General features: G+C 38.2%; 2 protein-coding genes across 5 annotated transcripts; one reads left to right on the forward strand and one right to left on the reverse strand.

Moving 5' to 3' along the window:
* Positions 1-182: 182 nt before the first annotated feature.
* On the reverse strand, positions 183-18,389 carry LOC123519292 (zinc finger protein OZF-like). Of its 4 annotated transcripts, none has more exons than XM_045280455.1 (2): positions 18,286-18,389; positions 183-2,661 (listed from the first exon to the last, which is right to left on the reverse strand). In XM_045280455.1, the coding sequence occupies exon 2, from the start codon at positions 2,434-2,436 to the stop codon at positions 1,030-1,032; it is 1,407 nt and encodes a 468-aa protein (XP_045136390.1). In that variant the 5' UTR covers positions 2,437-2,661; positions 18,286-18,389; the 3' UTR covers positions 183-1,029. The 4 variants fall into 4 exon arrangements, with proteins under 4 accessions (XP_045136390.1, XP_045136391.1, XP_045136392.1 ...); XM_045280456.1 differs by having other exon boundaries at positions 18,257-18,355; XM_045280457.1 differs by having other exon boundaries at positions 18,230-18,326.
* Positions 18,390-19,682: 1,293 nt separating this feature from the next.
* LOC123519293 lies at positions 19,683-23,333 on the forward strand. The gene is made up of 2 exons (XM_045280459.1): positions 19,683-20,124; positions 21,699-23,333. The coding sequence occupies exons 1-2, from the start codon at positions 19,947-19,949 to the stop codon at positions 22,337-22,339; spliced, it is 819 nt and encodes a 272-aa protein (XP_045136394.1). The 5' UTR covers positions 19,683-19,946; the 3' UTR covers positions 22,340-23,333.
* The last annotated feature ends 901 nt before the right edge of the window (positions 23,334-24,234 follow it).

Genomic DNA, 24,234 nt, shown 5'->3' on the forward strand with positions numbered 1-24,234 from the left:
GATGCAGTGAGTGTTGTGTTTACGTTTCTTTTTTTCTTATTATTTCTTGCTTTTTCCCTTTACTTTAAATACACTTCTAGTATTTAGAATGGTAAATAATAAAAACATGTTAATTTAGCCAAATAAATAGAGTATTTTGTAAAATTTTTTTTTGGACCACATCCCACATCCCCCGTATTATCTATTGTTTCTTATGAGAATTACAAGTTTGTTTTATGCGAATTTTGATATACGTGATGCCTCTTGGAACGCATCTATCGTGTAAATCGAGAGTTACCTGTACTTTTCCAACTCATTTTTAAATACATTCTTGAAAACATTATATGAATCCGATTTGTCTGCCCCATCACAATGAAGGTGTTTAAGAGTTGTGATGGCAAGCAATCTAAACCATTTGCTTCATTTGCTCCCACTGTTTTGCATCGAGAGAAAGAATGACAGCAAGATCATGAAAAAGAGCAAGAAAATGAGGTGTGTGAATGTGGGCCAGTGCCCCAAATTAACTTGCAAAACAAAAAGACATAATTAAATAGTATAATTAGCATATATATGACCATTTGATGGTTGATTCACTAAGTTCATAGTGATCTTAAGATAATTCTCCTGTATCTATTGGCAAAAGGAAAAAAACTGAAGCAGTCCTGTGGTAAAGAAAGCATGTTTGGAAGTAAAGGGCATGGATATCTTGCCTCTGTCACATGGGAAGAAGCAATGATCAAGGCAGTGGAGGTGGTGGTGGTTGTTAGTTGATAATGATACCAGACCAAAGGACAAATCACACCACATGCTCGCACAAGTGTTTCTGGATCTATGGAAATGCCATTTGGCTGTTTAAAAATAGACTTCATTCTGTACAATTATGATAATTTTCTCGTTTATCTTATATGTACTGTACATTATATGCACCTTTAAAGCATTGCAAAGGACTAAATTCATACACAACAAAATATTTACTCCATCACATGGATTTTGTAAATATTTAAAACATTACTTTCCACATAACACGTGAATTTCTTCACACAAATTAAGCTATTTCCTAAACTTTGCTGCATACACAGTCTTTCCCTGGACAGGGTAGTGATAGTTGTAGGGCTGCTGCTGCTCTGGCAGGGTCAGGCTCTCCACCAGGTCTGGGGTGACCTGTGCTGCTGCCGTGGCCACCGCCAGTGGGTCATCACACCGAGGCTCCCGCTTCACTGCCATCGGCCGCTGAGGAACTTTGACATAGGCCGTTATTTTGCCCGAGTTTTGAGGCATATTGACAGCAGCAGGAATGGTTATCACAGGCATGATGGATGTTATGGTGGGCATGGCATGTGGCTGTGTCTGGATAACTGGTGCCACGCTGGTGTGCATCTGTCGGTGAACCTCCAGTGTGTAGCTTTTGGCAAAGCACATGCCACAGTCCTCACACTTAAACTGCTTGTTTGGACGATGAGTGTGCTGATGGGCTAAAAATTTGCCATTTGTTGTAAATATCATATCACACTCATCACACTTGAAGGGTTTGGATTCCCCATAGGGCTTCCTCAACGGTCTGCCATCATACACTGGAGGGAGTCTGCCTGATGTGCCGTGGCCGTGTGCATACTTCACGTGTTTCTTGAGGGTCACCAAGCGCATGAACTCGGCATCACACAGTTCACACTTAAAGGCTTTCTCCTTAAAGTGGGATCTCCTATGGTTAGTGAGGAGTCCTTTGGTGGGGAACTGCTTGCCACACATGTCACACTCCTCTGGCTTGATGCCCTTGTGTTCCATTATGTGTAAATCATATGACACTTTCTTATCAAAAATTTCCTCACAGTATTCACAGCTAAATGGACCCACTTCCTGGTGTCTCTTAATATGTTGCCTCAGAGCACTGCTGTCAGAAAATGCCTTGCCACACTCATCACATGCATAAGGTTTTTCACCAGTGTGAATCCTGCGGTGCTTGGTGAGGTGGTCACTCTGGTAGAAGGACTTGCCACACTCACTACACAGGTATGGGCGCTCGCCAGTGTGGATTCTGAAGTGCACCGTCAGCATGCTGCGCTGTGTGAAGGCCTTTCCACACTCCTTGCACTCATAAGGGCGCTCACCTGTGTGGATTCGGGTGTGGACCACGAGATTCCTATTGTTGGCAAAGGCCTTCCCACAGATGCCACAGCGGAATGGCTTCTCGCCTGTGTGTGTTTTCCTGTGGTACTCAAAGCTGCTTCTTTTTGAAAATGCCTTACCACATTCCAGGCAGGAGTACTTCCCCTCAGTGGTCTCAGGCTGGATTGGCTGGATCTGCTGCACCTGTGGCACCTGCTGTGGGACCTGCTGCTGCACCTGCTGGGTCTGGTCTACCGTTAGGTGCTGCGCTGGGATCTGCTGTGTTTGTATCTGCTGAGACTGGAATTGCTGTGCTTGTTTGGTCCACAGGTACAGGGGCAGCTGCTCCTCCATGGCTGAATGTTTTACTTATCACTGAGATGGTCAACTTGTCAAGCCATACAGCACAGTACAAACCACCATCACAACTGGCCATCCTGCTCCTCTACCTTCAGCCATAATGTCACGCAACACTCTGCTCTCCCAGGGAAGCTGCACCAATATTGATGATTCTTATGATAGGTGCCTTCAGTGGAGTGAGAGGAAGCAGAGCCTTGTGTTCTTCATTGGTGTGGCATCCTGCAAAAGACAGCAATGTAAGACAACTTGCAGTGTATCTCTAATTACACATATTAACAATGACATGACAATTATTTTCTAAAAAGAAAATGGGTAATGCTTAGCTTAATGGCCATAGAAGATGTTTATGCTTTGCAAAAAAAAAAAAAAAAAAAAAAAAAAATTTATAAAGGAATCAAATTTGTATTACAACAGATTTTTTTCTGCCTATATACAAAGTTACTTACCAAAAAATATAGTTTTGTATATCCGAGAAAGACAAATGAAAAATTTATATGAAGGTGGGACAAGTATTCAGCCATGCAAGGCAACCTGGCCAAGGACTGGATTCATGTGACTAAGCTATGAAGAACTGCCTCTTAAATGACCAAACCAATCAAATAATCATTAGGTTACCAAATTTTAGGGGCCTTTACATTCCAAATAATCATTAGGTTACTAAATTTTAGGGGCCTTTACATTTCTAGTCATTACATAAAATAGGTATGTATGTTTCTTGGTTGAACAGAATCTAATCTAAATTTAACCTCATCCATCTCACAAGATTATTTTCTTCTTACCTGAGTAATCTTCAAACAAGAAAAGGTCTGACACAAGACTAAAGTAACACTCCTGCATTGACCATCCTATTAATTCATTCATGACACATATGGAATGAGAAACAATGCATTGCCTGGTCTATTATTACTACTTCTATTAACAAAGAATGAAAATAGCTTCCACGTAACTATTTCCTGTGAATACCTCAATGAATATTTCAGAAAGAAAAGGTTGTCAACTTGTCAATGAACTGTGGTAAAAGGTTAATCAGTCAATTAATTTTTAAGGAAGGTTAGTGTAGCAACAGTAGCAACATATTACCTTTCCTTTACATACTTAAGAATACCAAAAATCAATAAATAAATGAATCAACAAAAATTAAAACAATCAAATCAGGAGTAGGGATATTACATACTACTAGTGAAAAATATTTCTTAAAAATCTCAGAAGAAACTGAAAGAGAAACAATGGTAAGAAAATATATCTTAAGGATGAGCTTTCTTTTGCATATAGATACATGTAGAGAAGAGAGAGAGAAAAAAATATTCATAACATAACTTAGACATTTACTCGTTTTATTAGGGCAGTCAGTCAGTCCATGCATTACATAGCATATAAACTTTATTATTTCAATAGTGTTAAGATATAATATATGATGTATTTTACTAAGCACAATAATTGTTTCCTACAGCAAATGAAGGCAATTACAAATGGTTTATATTTAAACCATCCTGCACTAATTTCTCAACACCAAATTCACATTGGAAGGTAAACAACAAAATTAGCGTAATTTTTTCTTTTAATGTTTAGTTGAGGAGCTGGCATCCTTAAAAATATTCTGATGTGGGAGTGTTTTGTACTGTACACTATCACCTCATATGGTACACCACTTTGTGCACAGACAGACACTGAGGCAGCTTTGTTCTTGTGGTCAGTCTGACGTGGCATCATTCTGAATTGCTGTCTCCTCTTTGGAAACTACTGCTTATTCTGCACGTTTGTCTTTCTTCTCCTTTTAAATACCATTTCTATTCTAAACTCTCCTCAGCCTATTTTTGATAAAATATCACAAATAATCCAATCGTGAATTAACAGCATACAGATCTTTAGTGAGTGAAGCACATATTGTTTAATAGGAGAGTGGTAGGGAAATTGGAAAATTTTTGGAGTGACTGATGCAAAAGCAGTTTAAAGATCAAAGCTGCAACAGTTGGCTCATCCACAAGGACTAGAAAATTTACCTTTTCCACACTGCTCTCCTTCACATTTCATAACTCTCTCAATAGTCATGAAGCTATCCTTTTTCACTTTCTCTCTCTCTCTCTCTCTCTCTCTCTCTCTCAAGACAAATTTTCTCCTTCCATTTCCAAGTCTCTAGTCTAAACTTTATTCCTTTAACCTTTAATCTTTACTTCCCTCCCTGGCTTTTCCTGTTAAAGTGTACTCCATCTTGCCCAAAAATAAATATACATGCAACCCCTGCTTAACGAAGGTTCACACAACAAAATTTCGCTATAACGAAGGTTTCATTTTACTACCATCTGCTCGTTTAATGAACACCAAACTTGCTTTAACGAAGTTTTATCCAGGTAATTTTTTAAGTTTTGAAAGTCCCACCATATCACGCAAGCCAACAGGCTTTTGAATACACCAGCGCCTCTTGTGGACAACACACCCGGCAGCTCAGTGGCTACATTGCTGGCTTCACAAGCAAGAGGACCGAGGTTCGTTTCCCCGGCCGGGTGGAGATATTTGGGTGTGTCTCCTTTCACGTGTAACCCCTGTTCACCTAACAGTGAGTAGGTACGGGATGTAAATCGAGGAGTTGTGACCTTGTTGTCCCGGTGTGTGGTGTGTGCCTGGTCTCAGGCCTATCCGAAGATCGGAAATAATGAGCTCTGAGCTCGTTCCGTAGGGTAACGTCTTGCTGTCTCGTCAGAGACTGCAGCAGATCAAACAGTGAAATGCGCACCACTCACACCCTATGTTCAAAACAATAACAGCGTCAGCAGCAGCTTGTCTTCCCCCGCTCAACTTACCACCAAAACGCCCTGTAATGTCGCCTAGCAATAGAAGACCAGGAAGTTTCATACTCTCGAAGTGAAGCTGGATATTATTCACAGATACTAGGCGAGAAAACTAATAGCATTGCTCGCCACCAACTTGCCTCCATCTACTGTCTCTACTATTTTCAAGTCAGCAGACTCTATTAAGAAGGCTGGTGAGACCATATCTTCCTTGCAAGCTAAAAGAACTACCTGAATTGTGACTCTACAATGGATAAAATGGAAAGCCTTGTGGAAATGTGGTACATAAATTTTGTATGTGATACAATGATACGCCCTTTGTTTACATTCCACAGGTTCCCGGTTAGTGTCTTTCCCATTTCACTCTCCCTCCCTTCATAAATTTAAGATAATCAACATTATAAAGTTACGTACATATATACATTAGTGTACATTATAATGACTTAGATTAAACTGCCTAAATGTTTAACTTCATAATTTTTACTTTCATTAAACCTTTCACTGTACTATGATGCACTCTCGCTTTGTTTACTCTCAATGGAAGTTCAAGTCAGGGGTTAAACTTCTTATAATTGGTTTGCTTAACGAAGTTTCGCTTAACAAAGGGTTTTTTAGGAACGTAACCCCTTCGTTAAGCAGGGTTTGCCTGTACTAGATTTTGTCTGATTCTTCTATGAATAATATACTATAATTGTGTGGTATACTGATGCAATGAAAGAAGAAAGAAGAAATAAAAGAGAAAAAAATAAGAAAAGAAAATAGAATAGAGGAATAGAAACATAAAGGAGGAAGAGAAAAAATAGAGCAAAAGTAGAAAAATATAGTACCATGTAGTAGGATTTTGGAAGGACAAACGTGAAGGTCTACACATAGCCTGATTCATACAAAAACTGTAAACATAGAAACGAGAGTACTTGAAAGAAATATAGGAGAGGCACATATGGTCCTGACATGTGAGAAGGAAGGTAACCACAAGCAATGGGACACTTGCAGGTTGAAACAGCTATGGAATACAGTGCCCATACCTTGCCTCGGATACCTGGATTGGGTAAAATATATAATACACGCCTAGGGGCGTGTCTCTGTAATGTGTATAATTGTGGATTGGGTTAAGAGATATATTGTCATGCCTAGGGGGTGTATCTGGTTAACATGTATTACTGTGGATTGGATCAAGATATATTTTGCCAAGCCTAAGGGTATGTCTGGGTAACTTGTATTACTGTGAATTGGGTCAAGATATCTTGCCACACCTAGGGGTGTGTATGTGTAACGTGTATTACTGTGGATTTGGTTACATAGTACAGTGCCACACCTATAGGTGTGTCTTGTGTAGGATATGCATTTCTGCTTGGAAAATAGGTGACTTAACAACCTAAGGTATAAAATAAAATGTAACTAAGATAAAGAACCATTCCAGTCACGAAGAAGAGCAGAAGCTGAGAGGGTTGCAGAGTCCTGACCAGAGAGGCATCAGAGTTAACATGGAGAAAATCACTCTTTTATCAGTAAGTGAAGCTCAAACAGTTGGTGAGGCAGTCTTAGTAGTAATTATCATTTCATGGACTTAAAGGATGAAATAATATTTCAGGATGTTATATTTCTAGGATCTTTATATTTAAGATTTTTAAGATTTGTGTTTGATTTGATATATATTGTGTGATTTTGACTTGAATATGTTTGAGTGATTTTGACATTGAATTTTGATACTTTGGATTTTTGATGAGAAACTTTTCGAGAACTTATGTCAAGTATATGGAGAGATAATTTGCCACTTAGTGAAAGGATTACTGATGATTATTTGAGTACTTGGCTTCAAATTAATTAAATATAGAATATCTAGCAGTGTATAATATAATTATTGCCTTGTGGTTATTATTATATATCTCACACAATCGTGCATTGAGGAGGAGGTAGTAGATACCTGCCGAAACGATAATTTACTCCCAGCGAGGTCTAATAGCACTAGTTCAGGGAGTGCTGTGAACCTTCAATTAAAGCTAGTTGTGATCTCGCTGAACATTTCCCTTTGTGTCTCCCAACCATAGGAGGCAGTCAAAGCTTGCCCTCTTAACCCTTAAAGGACAGGGAGTTGATTTACTTTTCATCTGTTACAATGGGAAAAATCACACCTGTCAAAAATGCTAAAAGATTTTTTTCCTTATAAGAGCATATTTCTTTGTGTTATTCTGAGTACAACGATGTAGTTTTCAACATGATATGACCTCTGAGAGCAAAGTTATTGCATATCAAAAAATTTTCCCCGAACACCTGGCAGAACCCGCCGCTAAGAAATACCCCCCAAGCTCTAATAACACTGCGCGAGTGCTCTCTCTCTCTCTCTCTCTCTCTCTCTCTCTCTCTCTCTCTCTCTCTCTCCTTTCGGGCATTTGAATTTGATGTAAAAATAGGAACTTTTGCACTTTCATGTCAGAGCTCAGATATATGAAATGATGTGCAAAACCGGAAAAGAAAAAGAAACCACATATTACAAGTATTGTGGATTTCTATAATAATTGGAATCTGGCAACTCTTATTAGAAATGGGATTCATGTGACTTGGCGGACAAGCACAGTCCTGTAGAGGCAACCATGGGTGACACACACCAGCGCATTGCTCGAGGGGAGTATGTGAGGAGGTTTATGAACGTCACTGTGAGGGTTGGTCTCTGTCTCCCAGATCACTATCAGAATCATTATTGGAGTCTTCACTTTCTTCTGTCTCAATAAAAAATTAGTCTTTATTTTCATCACTGTCCTCATTGTCACTACCGAGTAACACTGACAAACATCACTCAGAGTACCGTTTCCTCCTTCTGGGTCACAGAAGTTGCCAGATGTCACCTCGAAATGGGAAAAGATGACCTATTGTGGGGGAACATACGTCTCAAGGCTTGAGGTGAGCAAGAAAAGACGCCAAATACCTCCACTTGCCCCAGGACCAATAGTGAGGGGGAGAGATTCAAACGTTTTGCATGGAAAAATCATGATTCCCGGAACAATCCCCGCCTATCTGCATGCGGCGCTACAATCGTCCTAAAACGATCACCGTACGTTAAGGTTTAAAGACAACTCTCCTTCTTCAAACAAAACTACATGCACCTACCACACACACACACACACACACACACACACACACACGGCCCGGTAGCTCAGTGGTTAGAGCACTGGCTTCACAATCCAGAGGACCAGGGTTCGATTCCCCGGCCGGGTGGAGATATTTGGGTGTGTCTCCTCACGTAGCCCCTGTTCACCTAGCAGTGAGTAGGTACGGGATGTAAATCGAGGAGTTGTGACCTTGTTGTCCCGGTGTGTGGTGTGTGCCTGGTCTCAGGCCTATCCGAAGATCAGAAATAATGAGCTCTGAGCTCGTTCCGTAGGGTAACGTCTGGCTGTCTCGTCAGAGACTGCAGCAGATCAAACAGTGAATTACACATACACACACACACACACAAAAAGGAGAAAAGAGATGGAGCATGGAAAAGGTGGAGGAGAAATAGGAATCCAACAAACAAGGAAAACTTCAAGGCAGCGAGAAATGAATATGTTAAGGTGAGGAAGGAAGAAGAAAAGAACTTCGAAAAAGATATTGTCGAAAAATGTAAGGAGCAACAAAAATTGTTCTATAGATTCATAAATGGAAAAATTAGGCAAAAAGAAACAATAGAAAGGTTAAAAGGAGAGAACGGGATGGTGGAAGACCCAAAAGTATGGCAGAACTATTAAATAAAAATTCCAGGAGGTCTTTACTAAAGAATCCAAATTTGAGAGGCCACAGGGTAATAGAGAGACAATCTATATGAAAGAGATTAAAGTAACCAAGCTTGAAATAAAAGAGTTAATGAAGGAACTGGATGAAGAGAAGGCAATGGGACCGGATGAAGTCTCAGGCAGAATACTGAAAGAATGTAGGGAAGAACTAGCAAGTCCTATATACAACATCATAAAATGCTCAATAGAAAATGGAACAGTGCCAGTAGAATGGAAAAGAGCTGAGGTGGTTCCCATATATAAGAGCGGAAGGAAAGAAGAACCTTTAAATTACAGACCGGTATCACTAACTAGTGTAATATGCAAGATGTGTGAAAGAATAATAAAGAAACAATGGATCGAGTTCCTTGAAGACAACAAATTAATATCAAATAGCCAATTTGGTTTTAGAAAAGGACGGTCTTGTGTAACTAATTTATTGAGTTTCTATTCTAGAATAGTTGATAGAGTACAAGAGAGAGAGGGATGGGTTGACTGCATCTATTTGGATTTAAAAAAGGCGTTTGACAAAGTGCCACACGCAAGATTACTGTGGAAGTTAGAGGAGAAGGGTGGCTTAAAAGGAAGCACATTGAGATGGATAGAAAATTATTTGAAGGGGAGAGAAATAAAGATATGAAGTCCAAGTGGAGAGCAGTAGAAAGCGGAGTGCCACAGGGGTCAGTATTGGCACCAATACTTTTCCTCATTTATATTAACGACATGCCAGAAGGAGTGAACAGCTACATAAATTTGTTTGCGGATGATACGAAACTGTGCAGAGTTATAAAGCAAAAGGAGGATTGTGAAATACTGCAAGAAGACCTAAATAAGATCTGGGAATGGAGTAAGAAGTGGGAAATGGAATTCAATGTGAACAAAAGCCATGTCATGGAAATGGGAAAGAGTGAAAGACGACCTGTGGGAATCTATAAGATGGGAGATGGAGTAGAACTGGAGAAAGTCAAAAGGAAAAGGACTTAGGAGTGACGATGGAAGAAAACAATCAACCAGTAAGCCATATTGATAGAATTTTTAGAGAAACATATAATTTGCTGAGGAATATTGGAGTAGCATTTCACTACATGGACAAAGAAATGATGAAGAAATTGATAAATACTATAATAAGACCCAGATTGGAATATGCAGGAGTAGTGTGGACCCCTCATAAAAGAAACACATAAGGAAATTGGAGGCTACAAAAATGGCTACAAGAATGGTCCCAGAACTTGAAGGGATGACATATGAGGAGAGACTAAAGGCTATGGATCTACCAACCTTGGAACAAAGAAGGAGAGAGGAGACCTGATACAAGTCTATAAATTGATCAACGGAATGGACCAAGTGGATAATGAGAAACTGATCCTGAGAGAAGAATATGACATCCAAGCACAAGATCGCATAGTAAAAAGCTGAGAAAGGAAGATGTCTGAGAGATATTAAAAATATAGTTTCCATGAGATGTATTGAGACGTGGAACAGTTTAGATGAAGAAGTAGTGTCTGCAACGAGTGTGCACACTTTTAAAGTAAGATTGGATAAGTGTAGATATGGAGACGGGCCACACGAGCATAAAGCCCAGGCCCTGTAAAACTACAACTAGGTAAATACAACTAGGTAAACACACACACACACACACACACACACACACACACACACACACACACACACACACACACACACACACACACACACACACACACACACACACACACATAGAGTTTGGCATGATCATATGTACAAGATAGGAAATGAAGACATAAAACCAGTCATGAAGAAAAGACCTTGGGGTGACAATTACCAATGACCTATCGCCAGAGAGACATATAAACAAAATAATTGGAGAAGTATTGAACTTATTGAGGAACATAAGAGTGGCGTTGATATTTAGATGAAGAAATGATGAAGAAAATAATTACTGCAATGATAAGACCGAGGCTTGAATATGCAACAATACAGTGGGCTCCAAATTTAAAGAAACACATAAGGAAACTAGAGAAAGTACAGAGGGCTGCAACAAAATGGTGCCTGACTTAAGAGATTTGACTTATGAAGACAGACTGAAAAGAATGCAACTTCCGACCCTGGAAAACAGAAGAAAGGGGAGACCTGATAGCAATATACAGAGTGATGATTGGCATGGAAAAATGGATAGGGAAGATCTGTGTATGTGGAATGAAAGAATGTCGAGAGGGCATGGGAAAAAACTAAAAATGGCCACTTATAGGAGAGATGTGAAAAAATATAGCTTCCCTCATAGAAGGGTGGAAGCATGGAATAGTTTAGACGTGGAAGTGGTCAACGCAAGGAATATTCATGATTTTAAGAAAAAGCTGGACATTAATAGATATGGAGACGGGACAACACGACCATAGCTCTTTTCCCGTATGTTACAATTAGGTAAATACAATTAGGTAAATACACACACACACACACTTCACTTAAAACTCAAAATTCAAAATGGGGAATCCAAATCCAGCCTCAGAGTCCCCTTCTGGGAAGGGGACCAGAAATGTTCCCAGGTCAGACTGCTCTCTCAATGGCGACCCAAAATGTCTTGACACCTCCCTTAACTTTTTCTTCATTAACTTCTGCAATATTCACGGTCTTATATCTAATTTTCAATCAGTAGAACACCACCTCTCCTCTACTAAACCTCATCTTCTTTTCCTCACCGAAACACAGCTGTCTGAGGCAACTGACAGCAGCCCCCTTTTCCGTTCCCCTCCTACTTTCTCTATCCTCATTTTCACTCCAAAGCTGGATGTTACGTCTGTGTGCGCAATGACTTGACTTGCTCTCGTGCCCACGCTCTTGAATCTTGCGAGTTTTCCACCATCTGGCTTAGACTCAACAGTCACTCTCTAACTAAATTTATCTGTACTGTCTGTCTCTTCCTTAACTCCTCTGACTATAGTAAATTCTTTGACTATTTAACTTCAAAAGTGGAGCACATTCTGTCCCTCTATCCTTTTGCGGAGATCTCCATCCTTGGAGATTTCAACGTTCACCATCAGCTTTGGCTTTCCTCTCGTCACTAACCATCTTGGTGAACTAGCCTTCAACTTTGCTATCCTCTATGACCTAGAGCAACTGGTGCAACACCCTACTCATATTCCTGACCGTCTTGGAGATACGCCCAACATTCTTGATCTTTTCCTTACCTCTAATCCTTCTGCTTATGCTGTTACCCTATCTTCTCCGTTGGGCTCCTCCGATCACAATCTCATTTCTGTATCTTGTCCTATTTCTCCAATCCTCCTCAGGATCCCCAAAGCGGAGGTGCCTCTGGCGTTTTGCCTCTGCCAGTTGGGGGACCTGAGGAGGTATTATGCTGATTTTCCCTGGAATGATTACTGTTTCCATGTCAGAGACCCATCTCTGTGTGCTGAACACATAACAGAGGTGATAGTGTCTGGCATGGAGGCATACATTCCTCATTCTTTTTCTCAACCTAAACCTTCTAAACCTTGGTTTAACACAGCCTGTTCTCGTGCTATACATGATAGAGGTTGCCCACAAAAGGTACTTGAGCCTTCTATCTCCTGAATCTCATGCACTTTATATTTCTGCCTGGAATCATGCCAAGTCTGTTCTTCAACTTGCCAAACACTCTTTCATAAATAGAAAATGTCAAAATCTTTCAAACTCCAACTCCCCTCATGACTTCTGGCATCTGGTCAAAAACATCTTGAATAACCTTACTTCCTAATCTTTTCCTCCTTTATTTCATCCTGATGGCACCACTGCCATCTGATCTGTCTCTAAAGCTGAACTCTGCTCTCAAACCTTTGCTAACAACTCCATCTTGGGTGATTCTGGGCTTGTTCCTCCCTCTCCTCCTCCCTCTGACTATTTCATATCTATAATTAAAGTTCTTTGTATTGATGTTTTCATTGCCCTCACTGGCTTAAACCCTCGGAAGGCTTATGGACTTGATGGGGTCCCTCCTATTGTTCTCAAAAACTGTGCTTCCGTGCTTGCACCTTGCCTGGCCAAACTCTTTCATCTATGACTTGACTTCTACCTTTCTTTCTTGCCTACATTCAGCCTGTTCCTAAAAATGAGTGACTGTTCTAATCCCTCAAACTACTGTCCTAAAGCTTTAATCTCTTGCTTGTCTAAAGTTTTTGAATCAATGCTCAATAGGAAGATTCTTAAACATCTGTCACTTCACAATCTTCTATCTGATTGCCAGTATGGCTTCTGTCAAAGTTGCTCCACTGGTGATCTTCTGGCTTTCTTTACTGAGTATTGGTCACACTCTTTTAGAGATTTCAGTGAAACTTTTGCTGTCACATTAGACTAAAGGTTTTGATAGAGTCCAAACTGCTCTCCTATAGTTTTTATCCTCCTTTCTGCAACTTTATCTCAAGTTTTCTTTCCGACCATTCTATTGCAGCTATGGTAGACGGCCACTGCTCTTCTCCTAAATCTATTAACAGTGATGTTCCTCAGGATTCTGTCCTATCACCCACTCTCTTTCTATAATTCATTAATGACCTTATTAACCAAACTTCTTACCTTTATCCATTCCTATGCTGATGATACCACCCTACTTCTTTCCACTTCTTTTCAGAGACGACCAACCCTTCAAGAAGTCAACAATTCACGCAGGGACGCCACAGAACATCTGACTTCTGATCTTTTTAAGATTTCTGATTGAGGCAGAGAAAACTCAGTAGTTTTCAATGCCTCAAAAATTCAATTCCTCCATCTATCAACTCAACACAATCTTCCAGACAACTATCCCCTCTTCTTCAATGACACTCTACTGTTTCCCTCTTCCACACTAAATATCCTCAGTCTGCCCTTTACTCATAATCTTAACTGGAAACTTCACATCTCATCTCTTGCTAAAATAGTTTTTATGAAGTTAGGCATCCTGCAGTGTCACCGCCAGTTTTTCTCGCCCCTCCAACTGCTAACTCTGTACAAGGACTTTATCCGTCCTTGTATGAAGTACTCTTCACATGTTTGGGGGGTTCCACTCATACAGCTTTATTAGATAGGGTGGAATCAAAAGCTTTTCGTCACATCAACTCTTTCTCACCACCGAAATGTTGCATCTCTTGCTATCTTTTATAGCTATTTTCATGCTAACTGCTCTACTGATTTTGCTAACTGCATGCCTCCCCTCCTCCTGCGGCCTTGCTGCACAAGGCTTTCTTCTTCCTCTCATCCCTATTCTGTCCAGCCCTCTAATACAAGAGTTAACCAGTATCCTTAATAATTCATAGCTTTCACTGGTAAACTTTGGAACTCCCTACCTGCTTCCGTATTTCCATCTTCCTACGATTTAACTTCTTTTAAGAGAGAGGTGTTAAAGACATTTGTTCCTGGCTTTTGGCTGACTCTTTCGAACCTTTAAGGGAACCTCCAGTTACAGTGGGCTTTTTTTTTTTCTAACATTTTGTTGTCCTTGTCAGTCTTCCCTCTTGCATATAATAATAATAATAATAATAATATATATATATATATATATATATATATATATATATATATATATATATATATATATATATATATATATATATATATATGCAAGTACAAAACTTGTATTTTTTTTTATGTTATGGCTTATAACACCTGTAGGCTTTTCAGCTTCCACCCATTAGTGGTGCAGGTAATTTCATTTATAGTGGTACCCATATTAGGGCCCATGTCACCACCCAAGTGCATCTTTGGTGTAATCACCTAGAACCTGGGTTACTTTAAACCATTCGACAAATGACAAAGTATCAAGGCGGTAAGTGATGGGATTCGAACATACGAGTGGACGTTTGCCTGATCCATGCTCACCACCTTATCCACTACGCCACCGTCTCCCTAAATCTTTCTGAATAATTTAAGCAAAAGATGATAGCACGAATGACTGAGATGTTCATATGTGTGTTGACTGAGTGTGACTCCAATATGGGATAGGAAGAGCCAACACCTACGGGTTTTACTCTGAGATCAGTGACTGATGGGTAGGTCGACACTGACAGTCATCCCCTTTCCCAAACTCTTGATTCTTATGACACCTCCACTGGCCCTTTAAAGCATATGGTAAAAATGTCTTTCCTTGATACAGTTAACTAATTTCAGGTTGACATGTTCTCGGTTGGCCTTTCCTTTTAAAATGTATGCCGTTCCAGGCCAAGGTTTCCCCATTTTTTTTTTAACTAAGTTAATGAATTGTTTTCCCTTTAGCTATTTGTTCTGTAAAGTACAGTTAACAGCCTTGGATATTTTCAAATAGGCCTTTTCATCTACACTGAACATGCCATGCTACCTCGGTAATTGCACCTCAACAATGCACACGCACACTTCTGTCTCACACTTGGCCTCAAGTACAACAACCACCTGCTTTATACCTATCCAGGGCTATTCATTTGACTACACTGTCCTGTCTTGTATGATTATTCCCTAACCAGAGAACGACCAGGTTGTACTTTTTCTATTATCAGGGGGTTAACTTGTTCCATCATCACAAGAAAAAAAATAAAATAAAAAATAAATAAATATCCAGCAATAAATATCCAGGTGCACCATTTTGTCACCTGTATCCCAGTTTTTGGGAGGTGTGTGTATCCCAATAATACGACTCTAAACATGGTTAAGCATTACCACTTGATACTCAATAAAAGAAAATAATGCATAATACCCTTCCTCTCCAAAATAAATGAAAATAAATACATAAAATGAATAAATAAATTATTAAAGTTTACTATTATATCCTATCAGTAACTCATAACAGGACTAAATGTTGTGGTAGTATATATTCACTGTACTTTACATTTATGAGGCTTTTTTTTTTTTTGCATGATCAGCAATTATTGACTCCTATTGATACCTTTGTAAATCAACAAATTGCACCAGAAACAGTTACATTAGGTTTAGATCTGATTACATTAAGTTTGTTTTGGTTTTGTTGGTGGGGGTACATCAAAATGGGCAAAATATCGCATTTCATAAAAGTCTAAGGAGACCAATAATCATATTTCGCAAAGGAAGGACCTCTTCTATTTTTTTTTATCAAATAAATAAATAAATAATAACAATAATCATCAAACCTTATTTTGAAAAAAAAAAAAATAAAATAAAAGTGAAGACAAACTCCAAAACTACTAACCATAGTGTTTTATTGTCAAAGGGAATTCATAGAGTAAAGCTGATTTGTCGCTTACAGTACTGTAACACCAAAACCTAACTTCCAATCAAGAAGCCCTAACCTAAGCGCCAGATCGAGGAGGGATATTTCTATCTACTTCTGCCCACTCTGGATGATAACCAGGAGAGGAGTCCCTAACTTTAACGAAGTGTGAGAGTCCTTTTGTGATGGACTGATTGTATGAATGATGGATGGTGAGTGAAGTCGGGAGATGGCAGGCGTCACTCCCAGCAGACTGGTGTCAAACAACTGAGATACCTTTCGTACAACTGTTAATAGACGTCACTACTCTCGCGATGGCTTTGGCTGCTGTCACTGCTGCTGGCGGGTTCTGCCGCTCCTAACGGCCGCTAGAGTAGCCTGTTATAGTAAAAGCATCGTCACTTCATGTCCAGCAACTCGTCCTCGTCTGTCTGATATGTCACAACCATTTACTTTGCCCCACTTCCTTCGTGACCATTCACCGTTAACTGTAGGGGGTGGTGGAACACCAGAAGGATTGTGCTTGACTGTCTCACGATAATAAGAGGTATGTAGTCGTAACTTCAATGCCAGTTGGAACCGCAAAGAGAGTTTTAGGAAGTTTAGTTGGTTGGCAGTGTCGTGAAAAATCCTGTTATTGTTACGATTTTGTAGGACAGCGGATAGTCCATGTCCCTTCCTCTTGTTGTAGTCAGCCAGGTATAGCATGTTTGGATTCCCTTTTCCTTTTCGTTATTAAACCCCACTATAAACTCTCCGCGACCTGTTCTCATTAAAAAGAATGAACTCCAAACATAGATTCTCGCTACATGAATGAAGTGCGCGTGATATTATGAAGGGTGGAATGGAACCGGAAAGATTTATCGGATAACTGGTATAAAAGAATTAGGAGACCAAAGCTGCGATATATTATAATATAATAATGAAACATATTATACGCTTGCGTGTTAAGGATACTTACTCCATAAAAAAAAAAAAAAATTTAATCCAGTCGTTCGTAAAACAAAAACAAAAACAAAAAAAAAATAAATAAATAATAATAATAATAATAATAGACATAAACAATAACAATATTATGGAAAATAAAAAAAAGTGTTAACCTTGACAAGACTTTTAGGGCGGATAAATGCCTCCATTCCAGACAATTAGCAACCGCAACACAAATACTTCGCAGGCAAGCACACTGACTACCAATGATCCCCAAAACGATCAAATTGACATCAACAAACATAATATTTAAGCCACGCATGCCCAGTTGTAGTCCTAACACACCCAACCACAAATACTAGATACACCATGCACACAACTTGTCTATTCATATTTTCCGTGCACAATACGTGACTGAGAAACCACCACCATATGTAAGAAACACGCTACAAGCATCCCAACACACATCTCAATGCACATAAATCTCTCACCCCAAACACTTAGTTTCCCTCTTTCCCCATCTCCGCTTATTTCGTCTCTTACCATCTCCCCAGTAACCAGCTCCCCATGTACTGTACATGATAAACACTAAACTTGGCACCCTACTTATTGATAGACTGAGATTCCATTACTGATCAAAAATATCACAATTGTAACTAAAATAACTTAGTGTAACCTAACCTTATCTAACTAAAACTAACACTAACCTAAACTAACTTAAATCCATGTGAAGCCGTGGTGGTTGATCCTCATGTAATCCGTGTATATCCATTTTATAAACAAATCCCACATGATACCAGTAACTTTGCAAGATATGCAAAGTTAACTCAAAACAAACGATGATATATACCTTATTCAGACGTGAATCAATTTTCTCACATAAAGCTGGAGACAACCAACAAAGCATTACCAAGAAATAATTAATAGACTAACATAAAAATACACCCATGCCACACTGAAACAAGCAAGTACATGACCCAAGGCACCAGTCACTCACTGCTTGGCCACCCTTAACCTTGTCAATGATCACACTTCCTGCACACCTTCACCTGTAGGCCCTGTAGTTCTTTGACACACACAAACACACACATAGACAACACCACCCACACCACCCTCAGACAATACAAGATCAACAGACGACAGGCGCTACACACACACACGCACCTAGCCTATCACTACACCTTTACCTGTCACTTATCAGGTTCCATACACACCTTCCCTATAGTACTGGAGACAGACTTACTAGGCAGACATCTAGGGAGGAGCAGGGGGGACCAGACTGCCTGTATACCTTGGGAAATGGCGAAGCTGAGGCTATCGCGGCGCTGCCAGAGTTCACCCCTGCATCTAAAATCCAGAAATTATCACTTGCATCTCATATCTTTTCGTTTATCCTACTCTCCTTTATTTTCATTTCTTAAATATCAAGGACTAATTATACATATGCTATAGGTTTTATAAAATGCAAGACACAATGTTTTATTAGCATGTGGTGCTGAAAAACTGTGATATAAGGAAAAGAGTGTATTAATGTAGTTAGTAAGAGAGGTTCGGATTAATGTGGCGAGTGAAGAGTTGAGAGAGAGTCTAGGCAGCGCGGGCCGGGATGTGCACACGCGCCTTCCTTGCTTTTCTGTATTGTGCGTCCATTTCCAATGTGTTTCGTTCAACACACACACACACACACACACACACACACACACACACACACACGAGAGAGAGAGAGAGAGAGAGAGAGAGAGAGAGAGAGAGAGAGAGAGAGAGAAACTCTACCATACAAAACAAATGCAAAGCAGACTAGATATAATAAGAAGAAACAAGGACACGATATGGTTAAACAATGAAGAGAAATAAAGAAAAAATAATAAATAAGATGAGCAGAGGAAAATGTATGTAAAAACGTGTAAATGGTAAAAAAAAAAAGTGAAAATAAACAATCATATAACAAACGAACAAATATGTATCTTGAATAGAAAACAAGAAAAAAATACAAACAATTTCGCGAGTGTCCCACATATATCCAATTTTGCTGTTTACTGTAGTTTACAAAGTCATTAATCACCGCTAATGAAAAGTGTTACAAGGTCGCTCGCTGTGCCTGTAAAGAAAGTAACGGCAGGTCACTGAGGACGCCAGGCTGGTCTGCAGCCAGACAGACAGACGAGGCGTACCCACAATGCAATGCTGTGTTGTAGCTGTGATTCATCGTTCACGTGTGTGGCGAAGAGGGTCTAATCCACAAGAATAGGGGGTTGGAGGGGGGAAGAAGTAGGGTAGTTGTAGGGATGAGTGCAATAAATCAGGGCTGGTGGGTATAAAGGGTGCAGAGACTGGCCATGATTCGCTTGCCAGGTGTCGGAGGATATGCAACTTGTATCTTGAAACACTCTTCTTTTCTAAGGACTTTTTTTCTCCTTTTTTTCTTCTCTCAGAGGAACATGCATATTTCAAAATTAAAATGATTTCTAAATGCTCTCTCTCTCTCTCTCTCTCTCTCTCTCTAAACATTTTAAACACTGTGTCTACCGATACAGTTAACACAAATAATTTATACAGGTACCAAGTCAGGTAGACAATCCATATATAAGTCAGGCTTCTCTCTCTCTCTCTCTCTCTCTGACCGAGAGCACACGCGACGACGTGGCGCCACGACGAGCCACGTCGTCGCGGGGATGTGGGCGGCTCTCCACACACGAGCGTCAGTGGCAACTTGGCAAGCGATTGTGGTGGCGGGCTGTCGCTCATCCCCGCCACGGCGTGGCGTCACTTTAAGTATGTAGAGGAGCCGCGCGTACTAACGACTGTGGTGGAGCGACGGACACGTGACGGTTATGGACGGTAACATACCAAACATTGAGGAGTAAGCACATTTTCCTCTTTGCATATCATATATATACCAATACCATGACTACACTCGATATCCATCGATTCATTACTGAAATTGAAAATCGGCCAGCAATATGGGACGTACGCTGCAATGACTACAGCAGTAAAATTGCTAAAGCCAAGGCATGGGAGGAGATGTGTGACATCTTCGTGTCTGGCTACAGAGAGATGGATTCTCTTGGAAAAAACAAAGCAGGTATGTTTCTTTATTATAGTAACTATAAAATCCATTGAACACCATGAGTGATGATTTTGAATGCATATTTTACAGAAATAAACAAACATTTTTTTTTTATAAAATATTAGAAATTGGCTAAATGTTTACTGTACATATAACTTACCGCAATGTTTACACTTTTGTGTCCAACCAGTCTATCTTGCCAAGATAGACTTCACTGGAAAATATTCTGTAAACTTATCTCTTATCGTTAAAGCTGATCGAGGGCCTCCTGCTTGTATTGCACCGTTACCATCATTCAGATCTACAACATTCATTGTGTTTTGAATACAATTTTCTATACCATCCCTTCCTCTTACAAAATTTTGCAAAGTACAACATGCCCTGATATTTTCAGCATTTTTAACCTTTATATTTTGTGGTCTGTGCAGTATGCCATTTGTTTATTGTCAGAATGCCAAAAGCACTTTCTATGTATCGTCTTGCTCTTGATAGACGATAGTTTAAGATTTTCTTTTTGTATGTGAGATTTTGCCCCCATATGGTCGTAGCATTTGACTAGAGGGCCGCCGTGGTACAGTGGAACCATGCGTGCTTTGGGATCCGAGGGGTCTCCAAGCGCACGGGTTCGAATCCTGTTCACGGTCCGAGTGTAGGTTGGGCTTCCTCACTCGGGGCAACGGTTTCCTAGCGGGTGGGCTTTGAGATAGAAGGTACCCTAAAAAGTATCCCCTTTAGCCCATAAATTCCCGTGAAAAGCCCACATGGTATAAATAAAAAAAAAAAAAAGACCGAAGGCTTCGTCACCAAGAAAAACAAAGGGAAATCGGTTTATCGCTTGCAATGCTCACTGTATTTTGCTGCAATTTTTTTTTTTTTTTTTTTTAGATTGAAGAGAGTGATGTTTTATTTAGTATAGGAACCACTATTCACATAAGTAAACCTTTAATTTGTATCACATAGAGCCAGTAACACCATTGAAAACTATCTCTTGTAACAAAAGTGTAGAACCACTGCCTGTTAGGTGAATGAGTCTCGCATGTTTTCCCATCAATTGCTCCTATGTAGTTGGGAAACTGTGCTTAAGAGCGAAAGCCTTCTTCAATCCTGAACCATTCTCCTGTTGTCAATTCAGGAAAACATAGGTCACATAGATGCTACATATTAACATATGTTTTATTTCGTAGACATTGTAGACGATCCCTTTAGCACTGGAACTTCCACATCGGAAAGTGTAATGCAAATCTGCGAAAGAATAGCCAGTTGCTAGGTATTTGAAAGAAAGAAAGAAGAAAAAATAAATATAAATAAATGCATTTAGTCTCGTACTTTGCTACATTCCAGACACATGTATGTGGAAAAATACACATTAATCGTTTTGGTTACTGTTTATAATAACAATAACGAAAATAATAATAATAATAATAATAATAATAGTAATGATAATGATAATAATAATAATAATAATAATAATAATGATTATAATAAAATAATTCTTGTCATTATTGTTATTTTATTTTATATTTTTTATTTATTTATTATTTTTTATTATTATTCTTACTACTGATATTAACAAATTAATCTATTAACAGCTACAGACATACAACGGAAGTGGAAGAGTTTGAGAGACTCCTTTAGAAGGGAATTGGCAACAACCAAGAGAGAAAAGTTTAGATCTGCCCAAGAAAGTGGGAGAAAGGAGTATATCTACTTTAAACAGCTTTCTTTTCTTCTTCAAATTTGCAAGACAAGGGTAGATGAAAATGAAGGTGCAGAGGATCTAACTGAGGGGAGAAATACAGAGGAAGACCTTCGTCCACTGAATCCTTCCACTCATCACCTGAAGAGGAAGAAACCTCCACTTTCAGATGAGCAAGTTCTTTTCAAAGCTTTAGCAAGGAAAGCCAATGCGCCAGATGACTCGGATAAACAATTCCTGCTTAGTTTGCTGCCGGACTTCAAATGTATTCCTGAGAGCTTAAAGCTAGATGCTAAGATTGAATTAATGAATATACTTAAGAGATATAAGCAGCATCCAACACCTGCTAATCAGCAATATTTCCCTCCACAAGGACCACAAAATAATTTCTTCCCAGGTTCAAGTTCACCAGCGAGTCATACACCAGACAATTTCTTTCCTAATGATATGAATTCACAATCAACAGCAACACAAAGTGAACCAATTCCAACTGTAGAACAAAAATTAACAGGAAAAAAAAGTAACAGAAAATAAAGTAACGGAAGACAAGAAGACCTATCAAGAAACAGTAACAAGAAAAAAAGTAACAGGAAAAAGAGTAACAATAATACTGAATGCTATAGTTTCTTTTTTCTCACTCTATTTGTGAAGATAAGTATACGCCACGCTAATAGTCACGATAAGCGTAGGCCATTTTGATAGTGAAGATAAGGGTACGACAACCTAATAGTGCACGAAGATATGTCGTTCTGATAGTGAAGATAAGTGTACGACAACCTAATAGTGAAGATAAAGTGTACGCCACTAATAATGAATATAAGATAAGTGTACGGCGGCACTCTTAATAGTCAAGAAAAGCGCTGACCATTCTGATAGTGAAGTGTACGCCACTCTAATAGTGAAGATAAGTGTACTCCATTCTGATAGTGAAGATAAACGAAATTTTTACCTTACAATCAGGAGAAACACCATTGAGAACACGATTCTCTCAAGAGTCAAGGATGTTTATCCCGTTGGTAATATAAATATCTCGTTAATTTCTCACTAAAACCGTAAAAACGTCCTTAAAAACCATGTCATTCAGAAAGTTGTAGACATGGGGTGAAATATTGCAAAATGGAGATCTCCAAAAAAAAAAAAAAAAACGATATATACCCATCTTAAAACACTCATCTGAACAATCTCTCTCCACGCAGGCCTCATTGTGTTGTGCACCGTGTATGCTGTGCCTAACCTAACACTACTTCCTTTTGTATTTATCTTCAAGAATGGCCATTGTTACTTTTGTATTTATATTCAAGAATGGCCGCTGTTATTATTTATTATATTTTACTAAAATTAGAACTGACTTTTTCCTGATACTTTGTGAAAATATTAAGGTTTTAATTTTTTAATGTTTTTAATATCTTAAATGTTTTAAGGTTTTCTAAAAAATATATTTTCTTTTGTATTTATCTTCAAGAATGACCACTCAGTTTTTTTCCTAAATAAAATAATTAGTGACTTTTTTTGCCACGTACTTATTTCCTAAATGAAATTAGTACTGTAATTTTTTTTTCCTGGTGCTTTATTTCTTAGATTTTTTCTTTTTTTTCCTCCGTTAAGGGGGTATCACACTGGCCTATGATACGAGGAACATCAGCTTCAGATAGCTGGAACCTTTCCGACATTAGCGGAGCAAAGTTGGGATGGCTTCGTATCCATTCTGGTTCTCCGTATGCTATCCCAATGAAAAAATAAACATTGAGATATGGAATAAAACACTATCATTCAATCTAAAAGGAACGCCAAAATGTTTCATATTGGAATATTTAATAATGTTTCATCAATCTAGAAAGATATATATATATATATATATATATATATATATATATATATATATATATATATATATATATATATATATATATATATATATATATATATTTCATATTGGAATATTTAATAATGTTTCATCAATGTATAAAGTGATATATATATATATATATATATATATATATATATATATATATATATATATATATATATATATATATATATATATATATATATATATATATATATATATATATATATATATATATATATATATATATATATATATATATATATATATATATATATATATATATATATATATATATATATATATATATATATATATATATATATATATATATATATATATATATATATATATATATATATATATATATATATATATATATATATATATATATATATATATATATATATATATATATATATATATATATATATATATATATATATATATATATATATATATATATATATATATATATATATATATATATATATATATATATATATATATATATATATATATATATATATATATATATATATATATTTCATATTGTATTTAATAATGTTTCATCAATCTAGGA

Source organism: Portunus trituberculatus, chromosome 45 (genome assembly GCF_017591435.1).
Source record: "Portunus trituberculatus isolate SZX2019 chromosome 45, ASM1759143v1, whole genome shotgun sequence".
In the NCBI taxonomy this organism is placed as follows: Eukaryota; Metazoa; Arthropoda; class Malacostraca; order Decapoda; family Portunidae; genus Portunus; species Portunus trituberculatus.

Coding starts and splice junctions, on each gene's coding strand:
- LOC123519293 (XM_045280459.1), top strand. CDS start 19,947: ATGACTACACTCGATATCCATCGATTCATTACTGAAATTGAAAATCGG. Junction 20,125..21,698: donor TCTTGGAAAAAACAAAGCAG/GTATGTTTCTTT, acceptor ATCTATTAACAG/CTACAGACATACAACGGAAG.
- LOC123519292 (XM_045280455.1), bottom strand. CDS start 2,436: ATGGAGGAGCAGCTGCCCCTGTACCTGTGGACCAAACAAGCACAGCAA.